The sequence below is a fragment of the Lepidothrix coronata genome, unplaced genomic scaffold, assembly GCF_001604755.1.
Source record: "Lepidothrix coronata isolate B3197 unplaced genomic scaffold, Lepidothrix_coronata-1.0 Scaffold97, whole genome shotgun sequence".
NCBI classification, from domain to species: Eukaryota; Metazoa; Chordata; class Aves; order Passeriformes; family Pipridae; genus Lepidothrix; species Lepidothrix coronata.
Window position 1 is genome coordinate 1,075,145 of NW_016690277.1, and position 22,801 is coordinate 1,097,945.

At 40.6% G+C, this 22,801-nt stretch overlaps 1 protein-coding gene across 4 annotated transcripts in view; it reads left to right on the forward strand.

Moving 5' to 3' along the window:
• Positions 1-18,395, forward strand: part of NYAP2 (neuronal tyrosine-phosphorylated phosphoinositide-3-kinase adaptor 2) — a 135,203-nt gene extending 116,808 nt beyond the window's left edge. For 3 of the 4 annotated variants that reach the window (XM_017822416.1, XM_017822417.1, XM_017822419.1), the window contains one exon: positions 14,361-18,395. In XM_017822416.1, the coding sequence (XP_017677905.1) occupies positions 14,361-14,588 (228 nt within the window). In that variant the 3' untranslated portion in view covers positions 14,589-18,395. The remainder of the gene's footprint in view (positions 1-14,360) is intronic. The other variant, XM_017822418.1, reaches the window with a different exon arrangement.
• The last annotated feature ends 4,406 nt before the right edge of the window (positions 18,396-22,801 follow it).

Sequence of the window (22,801 nt, forward strand, 5' to 3'; positions counted from 1 at the left end):
CAGGTCCAGAGCAGTGCAAATCGTTTCTGAATGTGCAAACTGCAAAAAAAAAATGCTTAAAAAAAAAAAAAAAAAAAAAAAAAAAGAAAGAAAGAATGAAAAGAAATGCAAACCTTGAAGTGGATGGAATTGCCACATCTATCATCCCTCACCTCCAAGGCACTCCTGACTGATTGGCATGAGAAGCAAATGTGTCAAAGCTGTCTTCTGCTGGCAGACAAGTCTCCTGTTGGTCCCAGCATCTTTTTTTCCCATTCAGCTGGGTTGGTTGTGCAGCAGAAGCAGGTCAGTGCATTGCTGGGTCCTGCTTTGCCAGGACTCTGATTTAAGTGCCTGCCCAGCGGCCTCGCACCACCGAAGCAGCCTCTGGTTCCCAGTGTGGGGAATGCCAGGCAGAGGTGGATCTGAGCATATGCTGCTGTTGTGGTTGGTCTCAAGGCCCAAGCCTGGCTTTGGTGGCTCTCTCCTTCTCTGTACAGCTCAGTAGCATGGTCTTTAGGCACAAAATAGATGTGTTGGAGAGAAGCAGTAGTGGGTGAAAGCAGGTCAGCTGTAGAAAACAGAATGCCACAGCAAGAGGGTGTCAGGCATGGAAATGGAGTGACTGGTCTCTGACCACCAGACCCAGAGTCTGTCTTCTTCATGCCTTTCCTCACTCTCAAGTGCCAGCGTGGCTGCCACTATTTCAGCTGTAATTGAAGAGAGGGGCAGGAAGAGTATTCCGTTCCTTTACTCTGATCTCTTCTTATTCTTGCATGAACTTTGTAAGCTTGCCAGCAGAGTAAAGAAAGAGGTGAGATCCCTCACAGAAGTTGTTGAAACCTTTCAAATATAACAATATTCTGACAAAGAGTGAAATACAGCACTTGTGAGGTTTTTCACTTCCTGCTTTCACTACCATCTTTACCAAGTTGTTTCTCAGATTGGGAGTTACAGTTTCTTTAAAAGATACAGGACAGGCATAAGATCTCACCTGCATGGTCTGTGGTTTCAGGGGGTTGTTATGATGCTTCTGTTTTTGGTAGGGTTGAGATGGTGTGTTTCAGCACTTTGAACAACCGAGAGATTTATGGGGACAGGTGCTGCAGCCAATGCAGCTCAATGCAGGTGGTTATTCCCTGGAAGGTGAAACACCCTCCAGAGCTCCCGGAGGTTGGTGAGAACTGTGTGCTTCTGGAGCCTCAGGGCTCAAATATGGGGCAACAGTCAAGCATGGCCTCTGCACTTGGACCTTTCTTTTGAGAGTCAGACTTGAGTACAGGCATGTAGAGTGGCATACATAGGAACTAATATTCCCAATAAAATACTTGTGCAGGTCAATGAGATGGAGAGATACATGCCTTGAAAATCTTCCATAATCATTGACCAAGTGTGCCTGAGCTGTGACTCTTTCAGCTTAGTGAATCAGTGAGATCACTGTCCTGTCCTGTCCTGCCTACTACAAGAAACTAGAAATGATTTGGAACTTCTTAATCTCATTTTTAGCGGATCTAACAGCATTGTATATGGTTCTACTAATAATAGGTAACAAGTTCCAGTAACACTAAACAAATATATAATGCCATTTATGTGAAATAATTTCAGTCCAAACATGAATAAGTTGCCTATAAAGGAATTTGATTCAGTAGCATTCCTTTCTCTTCAGGGAATCTCTCTTTAAGGCATTTCTCATAAATTTTCTTATTCTCTCTTAAAACTTGTAAATTCACTTCAAAACTTGTTCTGAGACTTTTGTGTGCAAACAATTAGTTTAGTCACAGTACCAGAACAATAGCAATTGCTAAGTTTATTTCAAATGGTCTTGCAACCACTATTGAAGACATTGTGCCTTGGTTAAAAAATTATTTAAAAAAACCCCAGAAGCATGCAATTTCCTTTTTCCCCCTCCCCTTTTCTGTGTGCATTTATGTTTAACTCAGGGCAAGAATTTTATAATATTCTTAAAGGAAAAGATAGAAATAAAAATGGCATGAATTCATGAAAGCATGGGTTTATATATAGGCATTCTCTGTAAATGAACCAAACATTCTGTATCCTAGGTAGAACAACCTTTTTGTCTGCTCATATGCATTTCAGTTGCCTCTACGCACTCCCACTTGTCCTCCTTTTTTTGTATATGAACTGAATGTACTGTTCCATGTTTCTGTTTGAACTGTGTGTGCCTGATGCATAAAACATGACGCGGAAGGGCCAGGTTGTCCCCACCGTCTGCATTCAGTCACAAACCATCCGAGCTGTGTCCTCATGGTTGTCACCACCTCACCAGACTCTCTCGGTGTTTGTATAGCCTTATACAGTATATTGCACTTACTGTACCTGTATAGTATCTCGTCTGTATACTGTATGCACATAAATATGTATATTCACTCATGTATGTATGTATAGTACGTTTCTATAGCTCTGTATATGTATGTGTGTTTGTTCATAGACTTTCACTAGAAATCTGTGGCTATTCATATACATTATGTGTATGACAATTATAAAAAGGTATGAATGCCAGCACCCACTTTTGATAACCTACTTTTATTCTCATTTTGTCTTGTTAAACAATGAAAATAAAAACATCATGTATTTTAAATGAGAACTTTAAAAGATTATTATTTTTACTAACTTTAAGCTTTCTAGTTTTTCAGAAAAATTGTTTGAACAGATTCAAAATTGCAAATATATTGGTGTTTCTCCTGACAGTTTTCTGTAGTTGAAAAATATGTGGTAACAGCCCACTCTGTGTAGTTTTGGTTCTCTGCATCTTATGCTGTTCAAGTGCTCCAAGATTTAGAAATGTCCTAAACCAGATGGACTTCTGTGCTGCAAATCCCATCTCTATTCACATGAGGGACTTGCTGTCAATCTAGGGGTGACTCATGTCTATGACTTCTTGCATGATTAAATACTAGATATAGAAGGGCCTTAGGCTGAAAAGAATGTTTTCTCCAGTGCAGGTGAGCCTTAGGACTTCATAAAACCACCCAAATTTATTAGTCAATTTTATGGGAGCATTACAGACACTATTTGTCAGACCTCTTATGCTTTGCATTCCACAGTAACATATAATTGCCAATTGATTAGGCATTTATTAAAACAGCTAACAATCATTAGTTAGCCCTTTGTAAAATTATTCACCACACAGCTGTATGTGGGCTCAGTTATCTGGTGGTGAGGCAGCAAAGCACTGGCTTATCTTAAATAGCAAAATATCTCATAAGTCAAGGGGACGACTGATACATATTTTCCAGTTGAGCATGTGTTTAAGCTATTCATTGAATTGGAGCTTAAATGATCATCGTCTGTGTTTCTCTGTGAGACCTAGGAGTGATAAGTTTGCTCCCTTTACAGTTAATTTTATCATTGTACTGGACTGCTCAGCTGGGTCAGTCAGTGTGGAGTAAGTTACTGCAGCAGAGTGGCAGCAGCTACTCAGAAAAATCTCAGAGGACAGATCTTTATACAGGAAATACTGAGAAACTTGTAGGATGACAGAGACACTGTTAGGAAGAGCCTTCACCCCGACTAAAATTGAATAATAGAGAAATAGAAAATTCTTTACATTTTTTAATTTAAAGTTACAGGGTTAAATTCTGACTTCACTCAGGTCAACAGCAAATTCCAGTTTCATTCATAAGCTGTAACTGGAATGCTTTTCCTCAACAAAACACAGGATGGAGAAAGGACATATTCCACTAATAGATCTGAGAGTCTATGGGCCAGTGGCCTGATCTTAAGTCTTTGCAAATCAGTGGCAATTAGTGGACTCTTGGATTCACTTGGCCCATCTCTTTTGTTACAGTCTGGAAAAGCGCATTTGCTATCTGGGGGGAACATTGTTGGGATCATGACACTTGTTTGATTTCTGCACTAAAATTTAAAACACAAATATAATCAGAGAAAAGCAGCATTTTTTTGCTGGTTGACAGTTTGTCAATCTCTGCATCCATTGAATCCCCTTTTCTAAAGCATGCAGATGCCAATCTGAGTCTCTTGTCTGTATCTCAACTATTTTATGTGTCAGGAAATCATGTCAATATTAGATTTGGGTACTATATTTTTTAGCCATTCCTGATATAAATGAAATTGCACGATCTTGCTGTGAGTCAACATTAGATGTGGTATCTCTACTGAGGCAAGCTCTTAGACCTTGGATTCTTTAGAAACTCTCAGTACAGTTTTTAACTCTAGCAGCTGTTAATTAACTGAATTTCAAACTGGAGTTAGAAATTAATCATTAATGGAGATCTCTGTCTTTTAATCACGTTTTTATGCATTTTTAAAAGGAAGATGCAACCCCTTACAAGAACAAGATCATCTCTGTACATTCAGTGTTGGTTTTAGTCATGTTTTCCTGAAATTTTTTCCCTCCATACAATCAGTACAATTTTTGAGAAATGGCATTTAGTACAAGAAAATTATTGACTCAATTTCACCATCCAAAAAGGAGAAATGGAAGAGCATATTTCAAAATTTCTCATCTGTAAAGCAACTTTAAGTAGTGAAACTTCAAAGTAACATGGAGTGCTGAGGCATTTTCCCTTCATATATTATTTTGCTAATTTTATATTTCTTTTATTTTAAAATTGGTCTCTTGGCCATTTTCTTGAAAATGCTAGAGAAATATACAGACTTAGGAGCTTTGCTGGTGTGTTGGAAGTTCTTCATCTGCCCCAGGAATAAAAGTTAGTTAAATCTTGGATTCCAGTACTGACTTCAGTAGAAATAGTGCTGAAGCTGATCTGTGAGTTTTAGCTTGGAAAAAATGAGGTCCAATGTAACAAGGAAACTAATGGAATTTGTGGTGTCACATATTTGTAACTTTAGGATTGGCCACAATGTCCACTTTCTCATATTTCTTAGTTCTTACAAAGTCATGGTCTTGTTTCCACTCATTTTCACTCTTCCATATTCAATGTTTTGGCCCTTCTTGGTAGAAGCAGTATCTAAAGAATGCACCCTGCTGCCTTCAGCTCACTTGTACGTGAGAGCTTCTGCAATCTGCAGAGGTTGGATCCAGAGGAGGAAAGGATCTTGCCTACCAGCAGCTCTCACTTCTCCATGCCACCTCTCAATGCAAAAGGGGATGGGCTGTTCATCTCTGTATGAGATTTGGAATCTGGCAGTTTTCCAAAGTTGTCATGATTGAAAGTAAGAAACCCTAATTACAGGTGAGTTGTACTGTGGACATGGTCACTCAGCCATAGGCAGGGCCAGCTGCAGTGGTCATTGAGGTCACTGCTCAAACCATCCTGCTGTTTGAAGTCTGGTTCAGGAGCATTTAAGCACACATGCCTTAACCAGCAACCTCCAGCAAGAGGAAATGCTGGAGAGACAGGATTAGTAACCTTCCAAGGAAATCTGGGACATGAGAGTGTTGCCCTGAAGGTGCTGCACTGCAAAATGCGGTACACAGGAGATCCCTCTATCACTGAACTCTAGCAAAGTATCTATTCTTTGTCCCTCCTGTGGCTGACCTAACACAATACTGAATTTTCCTTTCTATTTTACAGTGAATGACAGGATGTATAATGGTGGGTTACTTGAGTTCTGCATTATTTCTTAGCAAAGGCATAGATGAAGCTTTGATTTTTCATGAGTGATCTCAATAGGAATGCACTTTGAGATGATTGACTGCATAATTGGGATGCATGAGATGATTTTACACAATATCTCCAATATCAGTTACTTTACAGGCTCTTATTTTGAATGTACTAGCATTTCCAGAATGTGTTAACAGTGATAAAGCAGTACATTTCAAGCAGTTTTTTGGTGCTTAAAAAAAAGGCTTAGGTGAAAAGAATACATGTTTCCAAATAAGGTCAGGAAGATATATATCTAGACTGATTGCCAGCATAAAAATGGAAAGCAGAGCAGTGAATTTATCATTTCAAATTTGCTTTATTGGTAGCCTCAGCAATAATCCAAGGGTTACTGGAAAACTCAAGGCACAGGAGTATGTGCAAGGCTGGTTGTGTATAAAGTAGCTGTGACATTTAGTAATTGGAAGCAATGAATCATGAAACTGGAATCAGAGGTGCTGAAGGTTTACTAGTCATTTGCTAATTAAATTTTAGGATAAGTATTAATTGCTCATAATCTTGAATCTTTGGGAATTCCTGGAGTTCCAAAGATTCTTGTCAGTCATTTTTAAGTGGTGGATTAGCCAGGCCATAGAGTGCAAGACAATATAGTCAGATCTTTTAGTTCTATGCTTGAAAAAAGGCATTCAGAATTTTTTATGATACTGTATCATGTAATTATATTAAGTCGTAGTGTAGTTCTTATAGGGACTCTAGTTTTATAGTTTTTGCAGGGACTCTTTTCATTTTTTTCTGTAGTAGCATCATTTGAAATAAAACATTTCCTGAAGTTTAGAAATTCAGAGTAATGTAAATCAAACCATTAAACACAGCAATTTGAAAGTTATGAGAGCCCTAAAATGTGCTGTGTATGCTGTTTCATAAGCTGAAAAGAAATGTATCAGTGAATTCTTTTAATGCTAAACATATAGGGTAAGATTACAGAGTGCTCTTTCCACCCATTTTGTCAAAATTAAGACTGGTGTTCTGGGGGCATGCTTTTCCATAAGGGAAAATAGAGATCTTACTTGTGTCCCTTAAAAAGAAAAATTTGTGAAAGGTCAGAAAGGGCAGTTTGTGCAGTGCTTAACGCCTTGTGTGTGCATTTGTGCTTGTGATGCAAGTACCTAAATGCATAGGATCATTCTGATCTGGTTGCTGGCTTCATAGGAAATCTTCTAGAAAACACTTGAGGCACTTGTAGGGAAGGATTTGCAGTTACCCTGTCCACTGTCCCCAGGGAGCATTACCATGCACTCCCATTTGCATGGAGAGTGTCTGCTTTCACAGCTCACCTTGCACATCCCATGTGTTCCTGAACATAATGTTACTTTTAATAAGCTTTGTATTAATAATGAATTGTTGTTTTGAATTTGACAGTAACAGGAGAATGGGTTAGCAGTACCGAGCTATATGAACAACTAACTATCTTGGGCCAAATTATGCTGTCTTTCATGTCAGTATTACTCCAGAATAACTCTGTCAGAGAGAGAAATGACTGCAGCTTTAGCTTGTAGTTCTACCCTGACTTACTGACTTTTGCAGCCATTGGAAGTAACAACCTTCAACAGCAGTGCAATGGTTATAGCTCACGGTTAGCAAAAGAAACTTGTCCAATGTAATTTTCCAAGCACCCTCTCCTGAAGTCTTTTAAAATCATTTTTATTGAGGTTATTTTTACTGTGCATTTGAACAAACTGTAGTCAAATTCTTGGACCCATGAAGTCAGCCGGTACATTCCTGTTGGCTTCAACTGGGTGAGGATCTTGCTGCTCAGATTTTCTGAAACCTGATTCTGGCTGAACTCCTTCCTGCTTTGGACAACTCCCCTTTTGTGAACATGTGCTAAGAGGACCTCCACGTCGAGCTCAGAGTATCAGATAGCAGATCATGAACTGTTGCTACTTAACATAGCCCTCCTCCGCTTGCACCCGTGGCACACGACTGCCTTCTAGGAGTGGGATTTCACACCCTCCCAGTGGAAATACCTTACCCAGCCAGGGGGCTGGGAACCGTCTGCACCACAGAAAGTGCCGTCGAGAGTTTCAGTGGGAAAGAGAGTTTGGAAACTCCTGTCTCAGAACAGGCATGAGGGAGGGAGTACCTTTTCCTCCCCGAGGATGGTAAGTGGCTTTCAGAAAGCCTTTCTTCTTCTCTTGCTGTAGCCTGCCAAAACAAACCAGCATGCTTGGCTCTGCTGAATGATGTGTAGCACTGCACACAGATTGCACTGCTAGAGACCGCTTTGTTTACACATCCAGGAGACATTTCTAATAATCTCCTCCAAATGTTGCTGCTTTTTTTTATTTCATTGTATTTTGTGTTAGTTTAAGATCACTTTGTTTTAGCCTCACATCAGCTGTTGGGCTTTAATTTTATCTGTGATATGCAGTTGTGACAAAGAAAAGGGTGTTGGTATGGGACACCCATGATCCCTTATGTGTGATGTAGTTTTTCCCAACTCTTCAAGGGTCAGCCCTTCTGCCCACCCAACAGGAGGGGGAGATGCTCATGAGGGCCAGAAGTGAACAGCATCTCACTCAGCCCCATAACCTCTGGAATTTCAGCACTGTAAGTGGTAACCTGCATGCTAGGAAAAAATTATGGAAGCTCAACTGAATTATGGGGCTCCCTTATTGCCCAGAGCTTCTGATTTCACCTCAAACAAACCAACAGCATTAAAACCAGGCGAGCCAAGAACTTAACAGCCAAGATGTCACGAGGAGAAACAGCTGAAGGGGATATGGTGTTGTCTTAAGTCCTCATGTAGGCTATAGTGGAAGATATTTTTTTAGGTCATTAGAAGTTCATATACCACAAAAGAAGCCCCAGAGCATGAAATATCATGTGGCCACTTCAAATGATAAAAACATTTTCCCCAAAATGAATGAAAATTGACAACATTTTCTAACTTAATGAGTAGTATTGGACCTGCGTACAATATTTCAAATATTTCTTCTGCCACATAGCATTTTTAGCAGCACATGTTTTCACAGGCACTTGTGTGAAAAATTGCAGTGCACCTTTCAATGACAGGTTTCCTGAAACACCTCTTAGCACTGGGAATTAGCATGACTTTATCCTCCCCGCACTTCACCCTGGTGGCCTGACTTTGGAGGAGCAGAATTGCTCCCAGCACTTGCTCTTCTCTTGTCTCCTGCCTGCCTGGTTTGCTGGGCTATAGTTGCATAGGGCTTGGTTTGAGACAAGAGGATATGAGTGGGAGTTATGTAGCACATAACAAGTTTTTACTAAGAGAGAGCATTATCTATCCACGTATTTATGTAGCTATTTATGTCACACATAAGCAAGTAAAATCACAGCTAAGAAAGAGAGTCCCAGGCCTGGTGCTCAGGATGTTTCACTCTGTATTTTCAGTCCTGCTCACAGATTTTTCTTTTCACAGCCCTCATGTTTTTCATTTGGAGAGGTTATGCTACATGGGGTTATTTGGTTTATATGTAACTTACAGGTATCACCATATTTTTTTCAGTAGCATCCCTCTACTCAGGAATTTACCCAGACCTGCTTGTGCACTGTAGCAGTGCACTTTGCCTGCTACTCCTTATAGTGACAGTCCAGTTCCTGAAGGGCCAGAAAATCTGATCTTATATTGTGAATAGTCACCCACAGAAAGATACAAGATGCTTCCTCCACCTGGTGACCACAGCTAACTGGTGGGAAAAGTTGTGTCCATCAGTGGCTGCTTAACTGTATTATTGGATAATATTTTCTTCTGTCTTTTTCTGTCTATGACTCTCCCTGCCAAACCAAACTATCCGGCTCAGTTAAGAACTACGTTCATTTACATTTCTCCTTCTTGATTTAAGCACCCATATTTTGAGCACTTTTGTGGGTCTGCTGGTCCAGGCTGCCATGGCACAGCACGGGCTGGAGCTGTGCCAGCATCATTCTGCTGTCAGTGGTGGGGGTGCCCAGGGCCAGGGCAGAGCCTGTGCCAGGGCAATAGAAAACAGAAATACTCTGCTCTGACACAGGGGAGTTCCTGGCAGCGTGAGTCATTGTCTGTTCCCCAAAGCCTGTTCTGATTTTTCCCTGGGATTATGTGCTTTTCTCAGTAAATTTTGATGTGGCAGAGAGCTACAGCATGTACTGACCTCTGGCTTCAAGTCTTGGCCTCTAAGAGCAAATGAACTGGACATGTTCTGCCCATGAAACCTCTGCTCCAAGACAGTTTTGTGGTCTAGCTCAGGGCAATCTAATTTAAGCAATACATGCATTTGTAAACCATCAGGACTGCTAATTATTTTTCTGGAATAATACAAAATTTCAGTCATATGAGATATGAAGTCAGGCCCACTGCTAATGGAGTCACCTACACACAAAAATATATTGTTTTCACTTTGCAGATAAGGGAACAACTTTGTCTGGTTTTTTTCTCTGACCTTCATAAAGCATTAAAACACTCACCAGAAGTGATCTTTTTATACTTTGAAAGATTTTCTTAGGCAAAAGATTTTACATTTTTTTGAGGATCTGTAAAGATGTTGTTTTTTCTTAGCTGAAGATGGGTTTATAATATTACTTCTTGTTCCACGGCACTGCCAACATAGAACCCAAGAGTACATAACAGATCTTAATAAAATTTATTTCCAATGTTTTCAAATAGAAGTATTAGAAAACTGAAGGCAAAAAGTAAAAGTAAGGTGGCAACATAGACTGGTTTCTCCTAAAGCCTTCAACAAAGCAGGTGATTAACACAGAATAGAAGAATTCAGTTTTGTATAGTGGAAGACATTTCTTACTTTTTGTCCTTGATGTTCAAGTTTGACATAAGTATTTGCTTTTAAGAAGGTTTTTGAAGGAGAACTGGAGACCGATGGCTAATCAAAGGTCTAGTGTGGTTACCAGGAACTTGTCAGACATCCTCATTTAGTCTTGCACTCATGTTCAGGTGAGTGAATTTATCCAACCACTCTATGTTCCTATGTGCTTCCTACACATCAGGTTATCACGTAGCTTTTACTGCCTGCTTAGCATTGAGGATTCGAGCCTACTTCCAACCCCTCCATGATGAATGTCCAAACTTCTGGGCTTTTGCCTGGTGTTTTCCTTCACTCTCTTGCTCTGTCTGATTTAAAATAAAAGAAAGAAAAAAGTTTCTTAGACGCTGGATAATCTAATGAGCAAAAATTCCTTCAAAACACAAACTGATGTACAATTAGTAAATTCTGTATTCCAAAGGATATTATGTGACGTAGTACCTGATACACATTCTGGACTCTCCAGAAGGTCCCTCCTCACAGTCCTAACATAGGTGCTGGTTCTTTAGTTCCTCTTCAGTAAGAACAGGCTTTGGGCCAAGATTCTTCAGTCAAAACCAACTTTGTCTCTCCTGTGCTGTGTCTTCTTGGCTCTTACTTCCAGTGCTGATGCAGTTTTTGCCTGTCTGCCTATATCCACATCTGCAGCCAAGCTCTGACATGCTGCAGTATGTGTACCATTCCTCAAGAACTATGGGATCTTTCCCAGGAGAGCTGTATAGCTGTGAAGTGTTCTGAATGCTCAACTTTTTTCCATAAATTATCTTGTAACATCATTATTTTTTGTGCCTCTCACTGAAAAAATTCCTTGTTATGATTTAGCAGGGATATTAACAACCTGATGCATGACCAGAGGAGCAGGCTGAAGCCAGAAAGGAGAGAGGATACGAAAAAAATTAGTGGTGTAACTAAGTGTGAGTGCCATCAGTTTAGTCACAGGAAGGATTAGGCCTAAGTCTGCAGTGTTAAACACATTAGCTTTAGACACCTTGGTAGCCCTACTGAAGTCATCAGGGGCTTTTGCTGTGATTAATCAGCTGGGTTGAGTCCTGGCTTGTGAGCCTCAGCACCTGTTATTTGTCTAGGACACCCTGAAAATTTAGTTAACCCTCTGGGACTTTGTATCATCAACATGGTTATTGTCATATCTGTAGTTCATTGATCTACAAGCTGGGAATTTCCTCTTAGGTCTGTTCTGCAGCTTTTTAATTTGCTGCACTTAAACATTAGACAAAACTATCAAATAAAACCCTTTCATATTTGTTCTCACATTCAAGCTTTTTTCCTCAAGCCTTCCCACACTCTGTGTGTTCACTTGGTCTATTGTAGCAAATGACTTTGCATGTACCAGCTCTGCACATTTTTCCTGCACACACAGTTACCTGAATGCAGGTACAGGAGAGGACTGTGCCATGTGCACTTAAGAAAATGCTAGTGCGAAGGACTTAGACATTGAACAAAAATAGCATTAAAAAAATCACAAGTGGACTTGAAAATCTGTGTCTGGGAAAGTGGAAAACCTCAAATTCTTCATAATATATGATTCACTAACTGTAACAAAATACAATGGCCGATATAAAAAAGGATTTTGAAGCTGCCTATTCTTGGGTTTATTTTAGGGGCTGTTTTGCACGGGGTGGCAGAGTGGCCGTGTAACTGATACATTCTACAACACCATTTCTGTCTTTGGGAAGTTGCAACTGGTGTTTTAGAAATTAGCATGGAAAAATGCTTCTTTAGTCCCCTTGAATCCCATGAAGGAGGTGTCGGCAGTACACTGCGCGTGGTACAGTGGTGAGTGTGGGGGCAGTGTGGATGTGACACCCTCACGGTGACTGTTGTGTGTGCTGTGTGTGGTGCATGGTGACGGGAGCACACCGCGTTCCGTAAGGGATTGGCATTGGCACACGCTCTGTTTGCTTGCCTGATGGGCTATAAAAGAGAAGGTATTTCCCGATGCCTAGAAGAGGAAACCCGTACTCAAGCGCTGTTGTCGTCAAGTCCAGCACAGAAGCTGGTGTGCTGGTGAATATTTTGGGTAATGAATTGTGTGCAGACTGTGTCCCTGTCCTTCCCCGCGTAGGAGGACCCAGCCATACTGAAGACACTGCTGCGTAAGTACTGACCCATCGCTGACGAGCAGAGGGGCAGGAAATCTGTGTCAGGTAGAGCCTCATCCAGACATCTGTGGAGTTGAGCCCAGGGTGGGGAGGGGAGAATCTCCAGTTCAGTCAGTGAGTTTTGGACCGAGCCTGGGCACCCAAAGAGACAAAGTCTCATGGCCGTGGCAGATGATGTGCCTCACACCTGCCTGCACCACAGTAGACATTAGATCACTCCTGAAATGAAAGATAAGTATTCAATTAATAAAGCAGGCATAGCTGACTTCCCAAAGAATGGTCGGCCACTCAGGAGGACGTGTTGCAGATAAGTTGCCTGTGTAATTCAAAATTCATAAGAATATTCAATATTGAGATTCATATTGTGGTTTAAACTTATTCTACTCAGAGTATTATCTGGTGTATAAGGTAAGCATGGTTTTGTGTTTGTATAAAGAAAGGGAATTCTATCTAAAATGATTTTATTCTGTTTTGTTCCTTATTTTTTTAAACAAAAAATACACACATTTTTGTATTCTATTTATTTTTCTGATTGAGTACATAATTTATTATTACTTTTTCTGATAGGCTTGCTCACATTTGTTTCTTTTGCTTTGTTTCCTGGTATGAATCTGAATATTTTCTTTATCTCTTTATCATTAAATGCTGACTGTGCTTCAAGCTGACCACAAAAACTACTCAGAGCAATAGAAGTTTCTACAGTGGCTTCTCAGCAAACCAGTCCCCAGTTCTAGGAACATGGTGAATGCCCACGCTTGGCATTCTAAGACTTGTGAACTAAAGGCATATGCACAATTAAATGTACTCAAATACCTTTAATAATAAGGATACATTTCCTCCATGAATCATAAAATGCTGCCTAAGTATTACTGTACACGTGCATTTTCATGACAGGAGCAGAGATGTACTTGGACGGCCCCTGTGAACGTATGGTGTGCTTACACTTAAAAATCCTTAATTCCTGACTAGTGTGGGAAATACATGTTGGGAGACTCAAGACATCCCTTTAAATTTGCAAAGTTAATGGTGAGAGGAAGTTTTCTGATTCGCAGGTATACAGTGTGATATCCAAAACCAATTAGCCCTTTCAGGATAGTTTACTATTAATGATTTCAGTTCCAATCAAAAGCCTTTGAAGGCAGACATGTTTTCAATCGTGACCAACCCACTGAACTCCAGTTAAACCACATTCTTGGTTTCAGAGGGGCTGTGACATATACTTACATCTAGACACATGCTAACCTCAATTTTTTAATCAAGATCACATTTTCAAACATTCTACATGCATGGAAACATGGAGATTCTAAACTCTTAGTGCCTTCCAGTTAATGAAATATCATCACAGAGTAGGACAGGTTAATCCATATAATTCACATGGAGTTCATAAAATCATTTTAACAAAATTAAAGAGAGTTATATTTAGCTTGATACTCAGAAGTGTTAACGCCCTGCTTTTAATGTGACAGATTGGATTTGGAAAGTAATATAAAACATGAGTTTCAGTGTATAGAATTTTTTATTTCCACAACTTAAGGATGTTGTTAAGATCCATGTTCCTTTTTAAGATCTGTTCCATCACTTAAAATCCAACCAGTGCTAGTTAGCCAAAAACATTTATCTTTTTTAGCTTTCAGTGCTCTGGAGAAGTTAAAACAGGGACCTTTTATTACCCATTTTTCTTAAAGAAGTAGTTAGAAGTAAAGACTAGCTTTGATTCTGTTGTTGGCATAGAGATTTTTTTATTCATCAAACAAATTAGAGTTTCAAATAAGATTAAGTTGACCTTGCAAAGAAACAGCATATTTAATCTATGACCAAATTAGTTATTTGTGTGCTTTTTTCCTCTTTTTTTTCCTTCTTTTCTTTCTCCCTCTACCCCCCTCCAACAGGTCACATGTATGCAGTGGTTGCAAGGGGACCATACGATGCTGGATATGATCGAAAAAAAGCGTTGCCTCTGCAAAGAAATAAAAGCTCGCCAGAAATCAGAGAAAGGACTCTGCAAACAGGACAGCATGCCTATTTTGCCGAGTTGGAAAAAGAATACCGGGACCAAGAAATACAGCCCTCCTCCTTATTCCAAACAACAAACTGTGTTCTGGGACACTGCAATTTGACAGGCCTGTGGAGGATGCCTTCTCCACTGTGTTGCACCGAGCACAGGTAGCCTGCTTTCTTAATAAGGCAAAGGCTCTAACCTAAGACTTATCTGCAGGTGGTGAACTTCCTAGGAAAAAAACCCACACTGATGCAGTGCTCATCTGTCAATCAAGAGAGAGAGTTACTTTTCTGACTGGATTAAGGCATACGTATTTATCCAGGATTTTTTTGGATCCAGAAGATATCAAAATGTAAATATTTCGCCAATATATTGAAAACATCCAAACTAATACACTGTTTAAATATATATATATATAAAAATTCAAAAATTTATGAAGAATTTTACTATATAATGTTACTGTTATACTGTTTTATTACCTATTTTCTATGTTTTCTTCTACTGTTCACCCCCGCCGCCACCATTTTATTTCTCTGACCTGCCTAGATGTGGCCTCTGTACAAAAGCATGTGGTTGTACATTTTGTTGAAGAGTACAAAAAAACATGGTGCTAGGGCTGTAGAAGATAACTAGAGTTGTACTTGTTAGATGTCCTTAGCTTTGGGGGGGGGTGGGAGAGGATGGACAAAGGAGAGAGTTCTGGTGGGAAACAGTGAAACTGCAAGCACTGAAAACCAAAGTGCTTAATGTGGATGCCTGAGTTGCATTTAAAATAATAATTGTTCTGCATCTGTTTTCCCCATAACGTTAATCAGATAAATTGCCCTTGGTTTCATATGAATCAATTGCTAAAATTATTTGGCCAAGAAACGAAATTTTCTGCAGCAAAGCCTGCAACAAAACTCTTCCTTCATTGCATTCAGTTGATTAGCAGAGACCATGGTTCACTGTGACTAAGCATTGTACAGCCCGTGACGGACAGACCCGGTTGCTCAGCAGGTTAAGGCAGTGCCACTGCAGCCACCGTTCCTGTCCACGTTTGTCTTTGGTCCAGAAAAATAAAGGCGACAAAAACCTGTTTACATTTTTATTGTTTTTAAATCCAGCAACACATCCTTACTTACGCTGTGTCAGATTTCCTTGTGCTGTTTATAAAGGCTGGAATTCAGACCCCTTGAAAGCCAGTAGGGAAATCCCTCTTGATTTCATGCGGTTTTGAAGCAGAGGCCCACGTAACGTGTTCTCCCGGCTATGCCGCTTCTTCTTCCTGGCTGCTTCTGTAATTGGCTTGCAATCCTGTATTATATTACACCCATTTTAACAGAATATTATGTCATGACCAAAGAATTATGACCTCCTGGTTTTAACAGGAGAAAGAGATGGCTTATACTGATTATGAGGGTGAAATCCATGCGATGAAATATCTTCCAAAACGATCTGTTGAGAACAAGGGAAACTTGTACTTCTGTGGAGTAGGGAAAAGAAAAGATCTATGGCATATATTTTGTATATTTAAATTTCTATCTATGTGTCTGAAGTTTGGTAGCACAAACGTCCCTCTTTAAAACAATCATTTTAATATTATATTTGCCGAGAAGAAAAGGTGTGTTGTTTGAAACTTCTTGTTATATTGGCTTTTCTTTGAAATTATATTGACAGCATTGCCACAGCTGTAATTGCTGATCAAAAAAAAACCAAAAATAACAAATTTTAGAAGGTTTTTGTAATCTATATTGCTAAAGTTTGAGTTTGAGTAATGCTTTATCAGTAGTAGTTTCTTTTCAGCCTCTGAAATAAAGTTTTTAAATATTTTATAACTAATTAACTAATGTATATTTTGATGTCCAAACTGAGATTTCTGTAAAAGATGAAGTGTGTGTTTATATGTGTGTATGTATATTAGCATTACTGTATATGTATATATGCATATGTGTACACACATATATATGTATATATGCATGTATCTATATATACACATAGATGTGTGCATACGTATATACCTGCATACATTAAATATGGGTGTGTTATGAATATACAGTGGCTGGACTGGGTACACAATTGAAACACGGATTTAAAGAGCCCTTCACAGCCTAAATGACAGAAGACATGAAAAAACCACAGAGGCTGTGAAGGAATCTTTGGATACATGTTACATCCAAAAGACACCAACTGTATATTCTGCTTATTCTCTTTTTTTTAAAGAAAGAAAATGGCAGAAGAAAAACTCCAGAGATCTCGCAAAGTTCCAGAATCTGCTGGAAAGAAGACAACTTGTTGGTCATGAGAAATCTGTTGAGATAACAGGTTCATTATTCAGAAAGTGTTTATGCTTTGTCTTCCTTGTAATGTGGCAAGAGAAGAATTTTCCATAACCATGTGTGAAATACTTAGCTCAGCCCTTTCCCCCAACTGCACAAGGTCTCTGGTGTCAAAATGAAAGCTGGTGTTCAGTCAGTCTTGATAGTCCTTCTCCACACTGGTCTCTTCCCGGAGCAGTTCCTTTAAAACCCCACTGCTGAAGCAGTTTCACAGTCCAGACCCTTTGGGGGAAGGCAGGTGTTAATGTGAACAGTTACGTGTTTGACAGTGTTTGTTCATATCGTGTCCTTTTCATATCAATATGTAATAGGAATAATGATCAGGGAATTGAAGCATTCTTGTCCTAAGCAGACTTGCTTGTACACTTAGCCCACCACAAACCACTCCTTGTTTTGCTTTTATTGCTCAACACTGTTTGTGTTGTCCTTCCTAAATAACTGCCCATGTGCTTCCAGACCTCCATTGTATCCCATGGAAACAATGGCTTTTTGTTTCAAAGCGCAACAACATGATGAAGTAAAATATAACTTAGCACTTACCTTCAAAGCACTTTAGAAATGTGAAGTAAACCTCACACTTGCGAGAACCGTTTTACAGAGGAGGGAAGTGAGGCTCGGGTGGAGTAGTTTCCGAAGGTCATGGACAGAGCCAGAACAGGACATAGGCCACTGACCTGTCCCCTGATTGCTGGCCCACCACATCCCTCGAGTAAAAGGCACATCGTGCTGCCAAGAGCTGCCGCCACAACGCTGTTAAACATTCCCTACACCACCTCTTGTCTCAGCAGCTTCTGCGTCACAGGGTGAATGACAGTGCTTAGTTACACACGGTCATTAAAGCTGTAGTCTGTATAAATATGCAATCTGTATATACATACAGATCACATATATACACACACTTATGAAGACTGTATATATGAAATTGTTCGGTATGCACTTATTTTGCTTTAAACTCCTGAAGGTAAACATTATAGTGTAGCAATTTGTGTAAAGTGCACTGTGATTTCAAGAAAGCACAGTAAAGTCACAGGTCTTGTTATTCTTGCACTAAAAATGTGTTTACGTATATTAGCCAATGTATGTCTACTTTATCGCTCCTTTTGACAAATTAAAGCAAATGGTATAAAATAGTATGGGGTTTTTTTTTTTGTTTGGGTTGTTTATTTTTAAGTGGACAATGGCACTATGTTTTTAAATGACAGGGTTTTTAAATAAAATGAAATCATTCTGTGTTCATTCCGATGTAATACATTTACCAATATCTTGAAATTGAATGTCATGTTGCTTTTTTTTATATTTCATTAGAAATTGTCAGGTATGTGCCTGAGATTGTGTAGGAGTAAGGAGTAGCTAGAGGCTAACTGTAATCATATATTATTAGCCGTTTCTATATACACAGTATAAATACATATTAATTTTCTTTTCATTTTTGTACTTGATTTTTTTAGGTAAGATGTAATTAAATGTACTTTGATACTTCTGAAGTAATAAGATGTTGTTTGAAGATCAATTCTGCTTTCTTTAGTGCATTGACAATATTTTACAATAATTTAGTGCTTATTTATTTGTGCTCCAGTGTAATTATAATAAAAAGCAATAGTTTAAAATATTTGGCTGTTCATTTTCTTTTGATTAGCCAGAGATTCCTGGGAAGAAAAGTCAAGTCATGGATGTATATTTATAGCATTCCCTAGGCACATTTTTAATCGCACCATTTGTTGGAGGAAATGAATTAATTGCTTTAATAGGTTAGTATTTGCAAGTCATGCCTGGTTGCATCTAATGCCATGAGTGCCATCCTCAACTTAATCCTTAGGATAAGATTTCTCTGAAGAGCAGACAAATTTTTCCCTAAGTACTTTTCACAGTTTGGGAAGGAAGATGCTCACTTGAAAGACTCCCCCTTCAAAGATCTCCATTTGAAGAATATCCACAAATGGGAGAGGGACTCATCACACTCTCCATGAAGCTCTAAAATATCTACTTAAAAGTAAGCATAATCTTCCTATTTCCAAACTGAATATTTACATCCATTGGGATGTAAAACCCAGCCCTTGCAGAGGAACTCCACAACTTTTTTAAGAAGACATTCCCCTAATATTTTGAAGAAGACATTTTGTAGTTTAAAAAGGTTTCCAAGAGCGAGTAAGCAAGTAGTTAATAAAGAACCCAGTAAAAAACAGTAATTTGTGGCACTGAGACGAAATTTTTCTCCCTTTGTGAAAAAAAGCTGCCTTTAATATGCGAAAAAGGTACTATCCATGTTCATATAGACCTGTATGCAGAAGGGCACCAGCGGGAATCTTTTGGCTGTCTTGAGCAGGAGCTGGTTCTGAGACAGGTTGTTAATGATCCGGGAAGTGCTTTCCAAGTGCTTCTCTGCCCCAGGAGTGACCTGCTTTCCCTGAGGCACAGCCTCTCTCTCCTCAGCAGTGACCCCATTGCCAGGGCCCATATAATGGCTGAAGAACTTTGCTACCTCTTCATGCTCCTCTTCCTTTCCCCAGCCCCTGACATGGATGTTCACAGTGACTCGTCCTCTAAAGCAAACTCCAGCCTTTTCTCCCGGGCTCCATGTTTCACACGGAAATCCTACAGGGGTGGCTAGAAATGAACAGAACACTGTTTTACAAGGATTTTTCGAGACAGAGATTCTGTCAGTTTGTTGCATTGATGGCTCTTCAGTGGGATAGTTCATGAAGTCCTGTGTCCTAACTCATTTCTAAAGACTTTCCAGGTTGACTTCCAACATCCACCTTAGTCCACATGCCATGCCTGACCACCGCTGGAGACAGCAGCACCTGAACAGAGAATGTAAGGGGGAGGATTGCCAAATGCAGCAGGGAACATAAATCTGGGGCAAATTCAGATTTTTCCCTAGTTAAAATAGGTATATTCTCTTTCTCTGCCACTGCAGGAACATTCTCTATATACCATTGTTTCTTAAACAGAAGAGGTTTAAATTAAAGGAGACAAGACCATAAAAAGCAATGGTTGGGTTTTACACTTGTATTTGCTCTAAGTTTATTTAAAAGTGGAAAGGTGCCTGCAGTGCTCTATCTTGGGTCTCTGCTCCTTTTGCATTTTAAAAGCCGTCACAATACCCCTGGCTGGAGTTTCTGCTGTTTCTCTGCCGCAGTCACTCAGGGTGACCTCAGCTGGTGCCAGAGTGGCTGCGAAGCAATTAAAGCACAGAGGGGCCTGTCTTGCTTGGGAACAAGTAAAACCTGCCCTGAGCACAGCAGGGAAGTCGAGCAGCCGTTAGAGGGGAGATCGGCCAACATCTCTCAGATCTATGGCCAGCGCTGACAGAGCTGGCAAGGGAACTGCAGGAAACTAAATAAAATTTACAAAAACAAAAGACAACTGAAAAGAAACACTGCTCAAAGGCAAGGCTGAACGCATTTGACATTTATTTTCTAAACCTGCCAGCATCTCTTATGGGGCATTTTTTTCCCTTCAAAACAAAGTAACACACCTGTCACCTTATAATTGAGATTTTTGGCACTGAGGTGTGTGGCGGTTTCAGTGTTTTCACCACCTGTGGCATATTTTCATCTTCCTTTGTCCTCTCTTTCTATCTTATTCCTTTTTTTCATTATGTGCTTTGGGAAATATATTTGTAGGTACAAGAAGTTCCCCTGTCATCTTTTGTTCCCATTAATGTTGTTCTCTACCTCCCCTGTTTTCAGCTGGCTCTGTGCTCTCTAACCCTCACGAAAACATACGAGGAGAGCAGGAGGAGGAACCACCATCAATTTTATTTTAGAGGGTAGCATTTATCAATGTTGCTCTCCGTGTATACACAGCAAGTTTCACAGAGGGCTGGGGAAAGAGAGCTTGCTGGGAACGTGGCAGGAAACACTGAAGTTCAGTCTCCAGCACAAGGGTGCCCCCGAAGCAGCAGGGCCAGGCACAGCGCCCTGCAGGGAGTTGGGTCTGCTCTGCCCTTTCCAGGCACAGTCCCTTTCCCGAACATGGCATGGTGGCACCTTGACAACACCGCTCTTGCTCTCTCTGGGGCTTTCCCACCACTTTTGCAGTTGATGCCCTCCACTCTCAGTACCCAGCTCTGCCCTGGGGGAGCTGCACCTCTCCAGCTGGGGAGACCAGCACTTCATCAGGTCACATCCCTTGCTCAGGTGCATCAGGTGTGCTTTGGGCTGACAAGCTCCATATTGGGCCAGTCCTGGCTGCCATAACTTCCCTCTGTGCTCTCATTCCAGTGGAGTGCAGCAGCGTGGCACTGCCCCACAGGGACAGAGCCCGTGGCTGGGGTGGCAGCGGGCAGAGCACCACGGGTCTGCTCAGAGGCACCGCCCGGGGTGGAAGGGAGGTCGTGGGGACTCAGCTCTCCAGCACATGTGACACCCACCCACCAAAAGGTAACCTCCTCTGAACAGCTTTTGGTAACCATCGCAGCGTGCCCCTGTAGAAAGGCTCCTGTTTGGGAAGCCGGGGAAAGCTCCCGGCTGTCATTGCCCTGGAGGAGAGGAGCCTGCGCTTCCTCAGCAGTCGCTCCTAATTGAATGACTCTGGGTCCGCTCTCTATGACCTTAATGCTCTGTTTAGACATTAACACCTCTGCAAAGTGGGTGTTAAATGGTTCTGTTAGTGTCTGTAGCGTGTTTTTACATCCACTTGAGAAGTGTAAATGATTCTACAAGGTGCAGGGTAGTGGAAAGTCAGCTTTCCCTTGGCTCCAGCTGGCTGGGGAAATTCAAATTAACTCCTGTGGAATCCAGCTCCCACCAAAGAGCTTTTCTTTCCCAGATTCTTTAGGGTTTTTTTACTGTTCTTGTAAACACAACAACTGAATGGCTAGTGTGTTTATTTTTCTAGTTTAAAGAGGCTGAGGTGTCCTTGGCCACGCAGGCGGAGGCCTTCACTTTCTTCCTGGATTTTAGATCCTTCAACAACATTTGAGAATTTTGTCACAATTTCTACTGAAGTATGTGGCCCATCCAAGAAGTCTGAAACTAGCACTTTCTTTCTTTATTTATTTCTTTTCCTGGCTGTGTGTGGGATATGGTGACACAAGTTGCATATGGAATAAGCTGACAGGATGAGTTTTTTGCTGTAGTACATATTTAACTGACCAGGCATCAACCTTGAGAGTGTTGCTTCATCCTCTGAACTGTGTCAGTTAAAATTTCCACACTCACCATGGGTAAGACTTTGGCCATGTCTGTTCCTGACCATGGTGACAGAATATCTGGCCTAATTTCCGAAAAGGTATCTAATCTAGTGGTACCACAGAATAAGAGAGCAAATTTCCAAACTAACTGGTATCCAACATATTCAGAGTATTCAAGCTTGCAAGCAATGCCATCAGCCTCAACAAAAACTAGACTTCTGCTCCTTGTGCAGCAGAAGGAGGAGAAAACCTGCAGTACTGTACATAGGGTCAAAGGATTGAAAATCAGCACCTGGAAGGGTAATTTAAGCTCACCTGAGCCCCTCAATACCCATTTAGTGCACCCTTTGGGGTTTGCAGCATTATAAAGAGGTGATGACCTTTGAGGGAAAGCCCAGCCAGGCATCTTACCTGAACAGCAGCTCAGGGGCAGCCCTGACAGTGCACACACCCCTGTGAGCATGTGTGTGCCCTCAGGTGTGGCCAGGGAATGGCTGCAAGCCCTGCAGAAACAGGTACTGCACAGTTGCCACAGTCAGTGCTGGAACGATCTTGCCAACAGCTGTGCCAGGGATTTACTGCTATGGACTCACTGGGACTGTGAATTTGACCAGTTGTGTTTTCCTTTGTAGTTTTGTTGTGTTTCAGTTATCCTAGGAAGCTCCCCTCTCTTTCATCACTTAAGTCTATTTTTGTAGATGTAGATAGAAGTACAAATCTCCAGTATGCTGTCTGAATTAATCCTCTGAATCTGTGTCTGAGAGAAGTGTTGAAAGCCTTTTGTAGTAACAGGGTTGTAAATGAACTAAGTAACGTCAGATTTTTATTTTTGCAAAAAGTTTCAGATTCCTTTACTTTCCACCTGGCTCATGAATT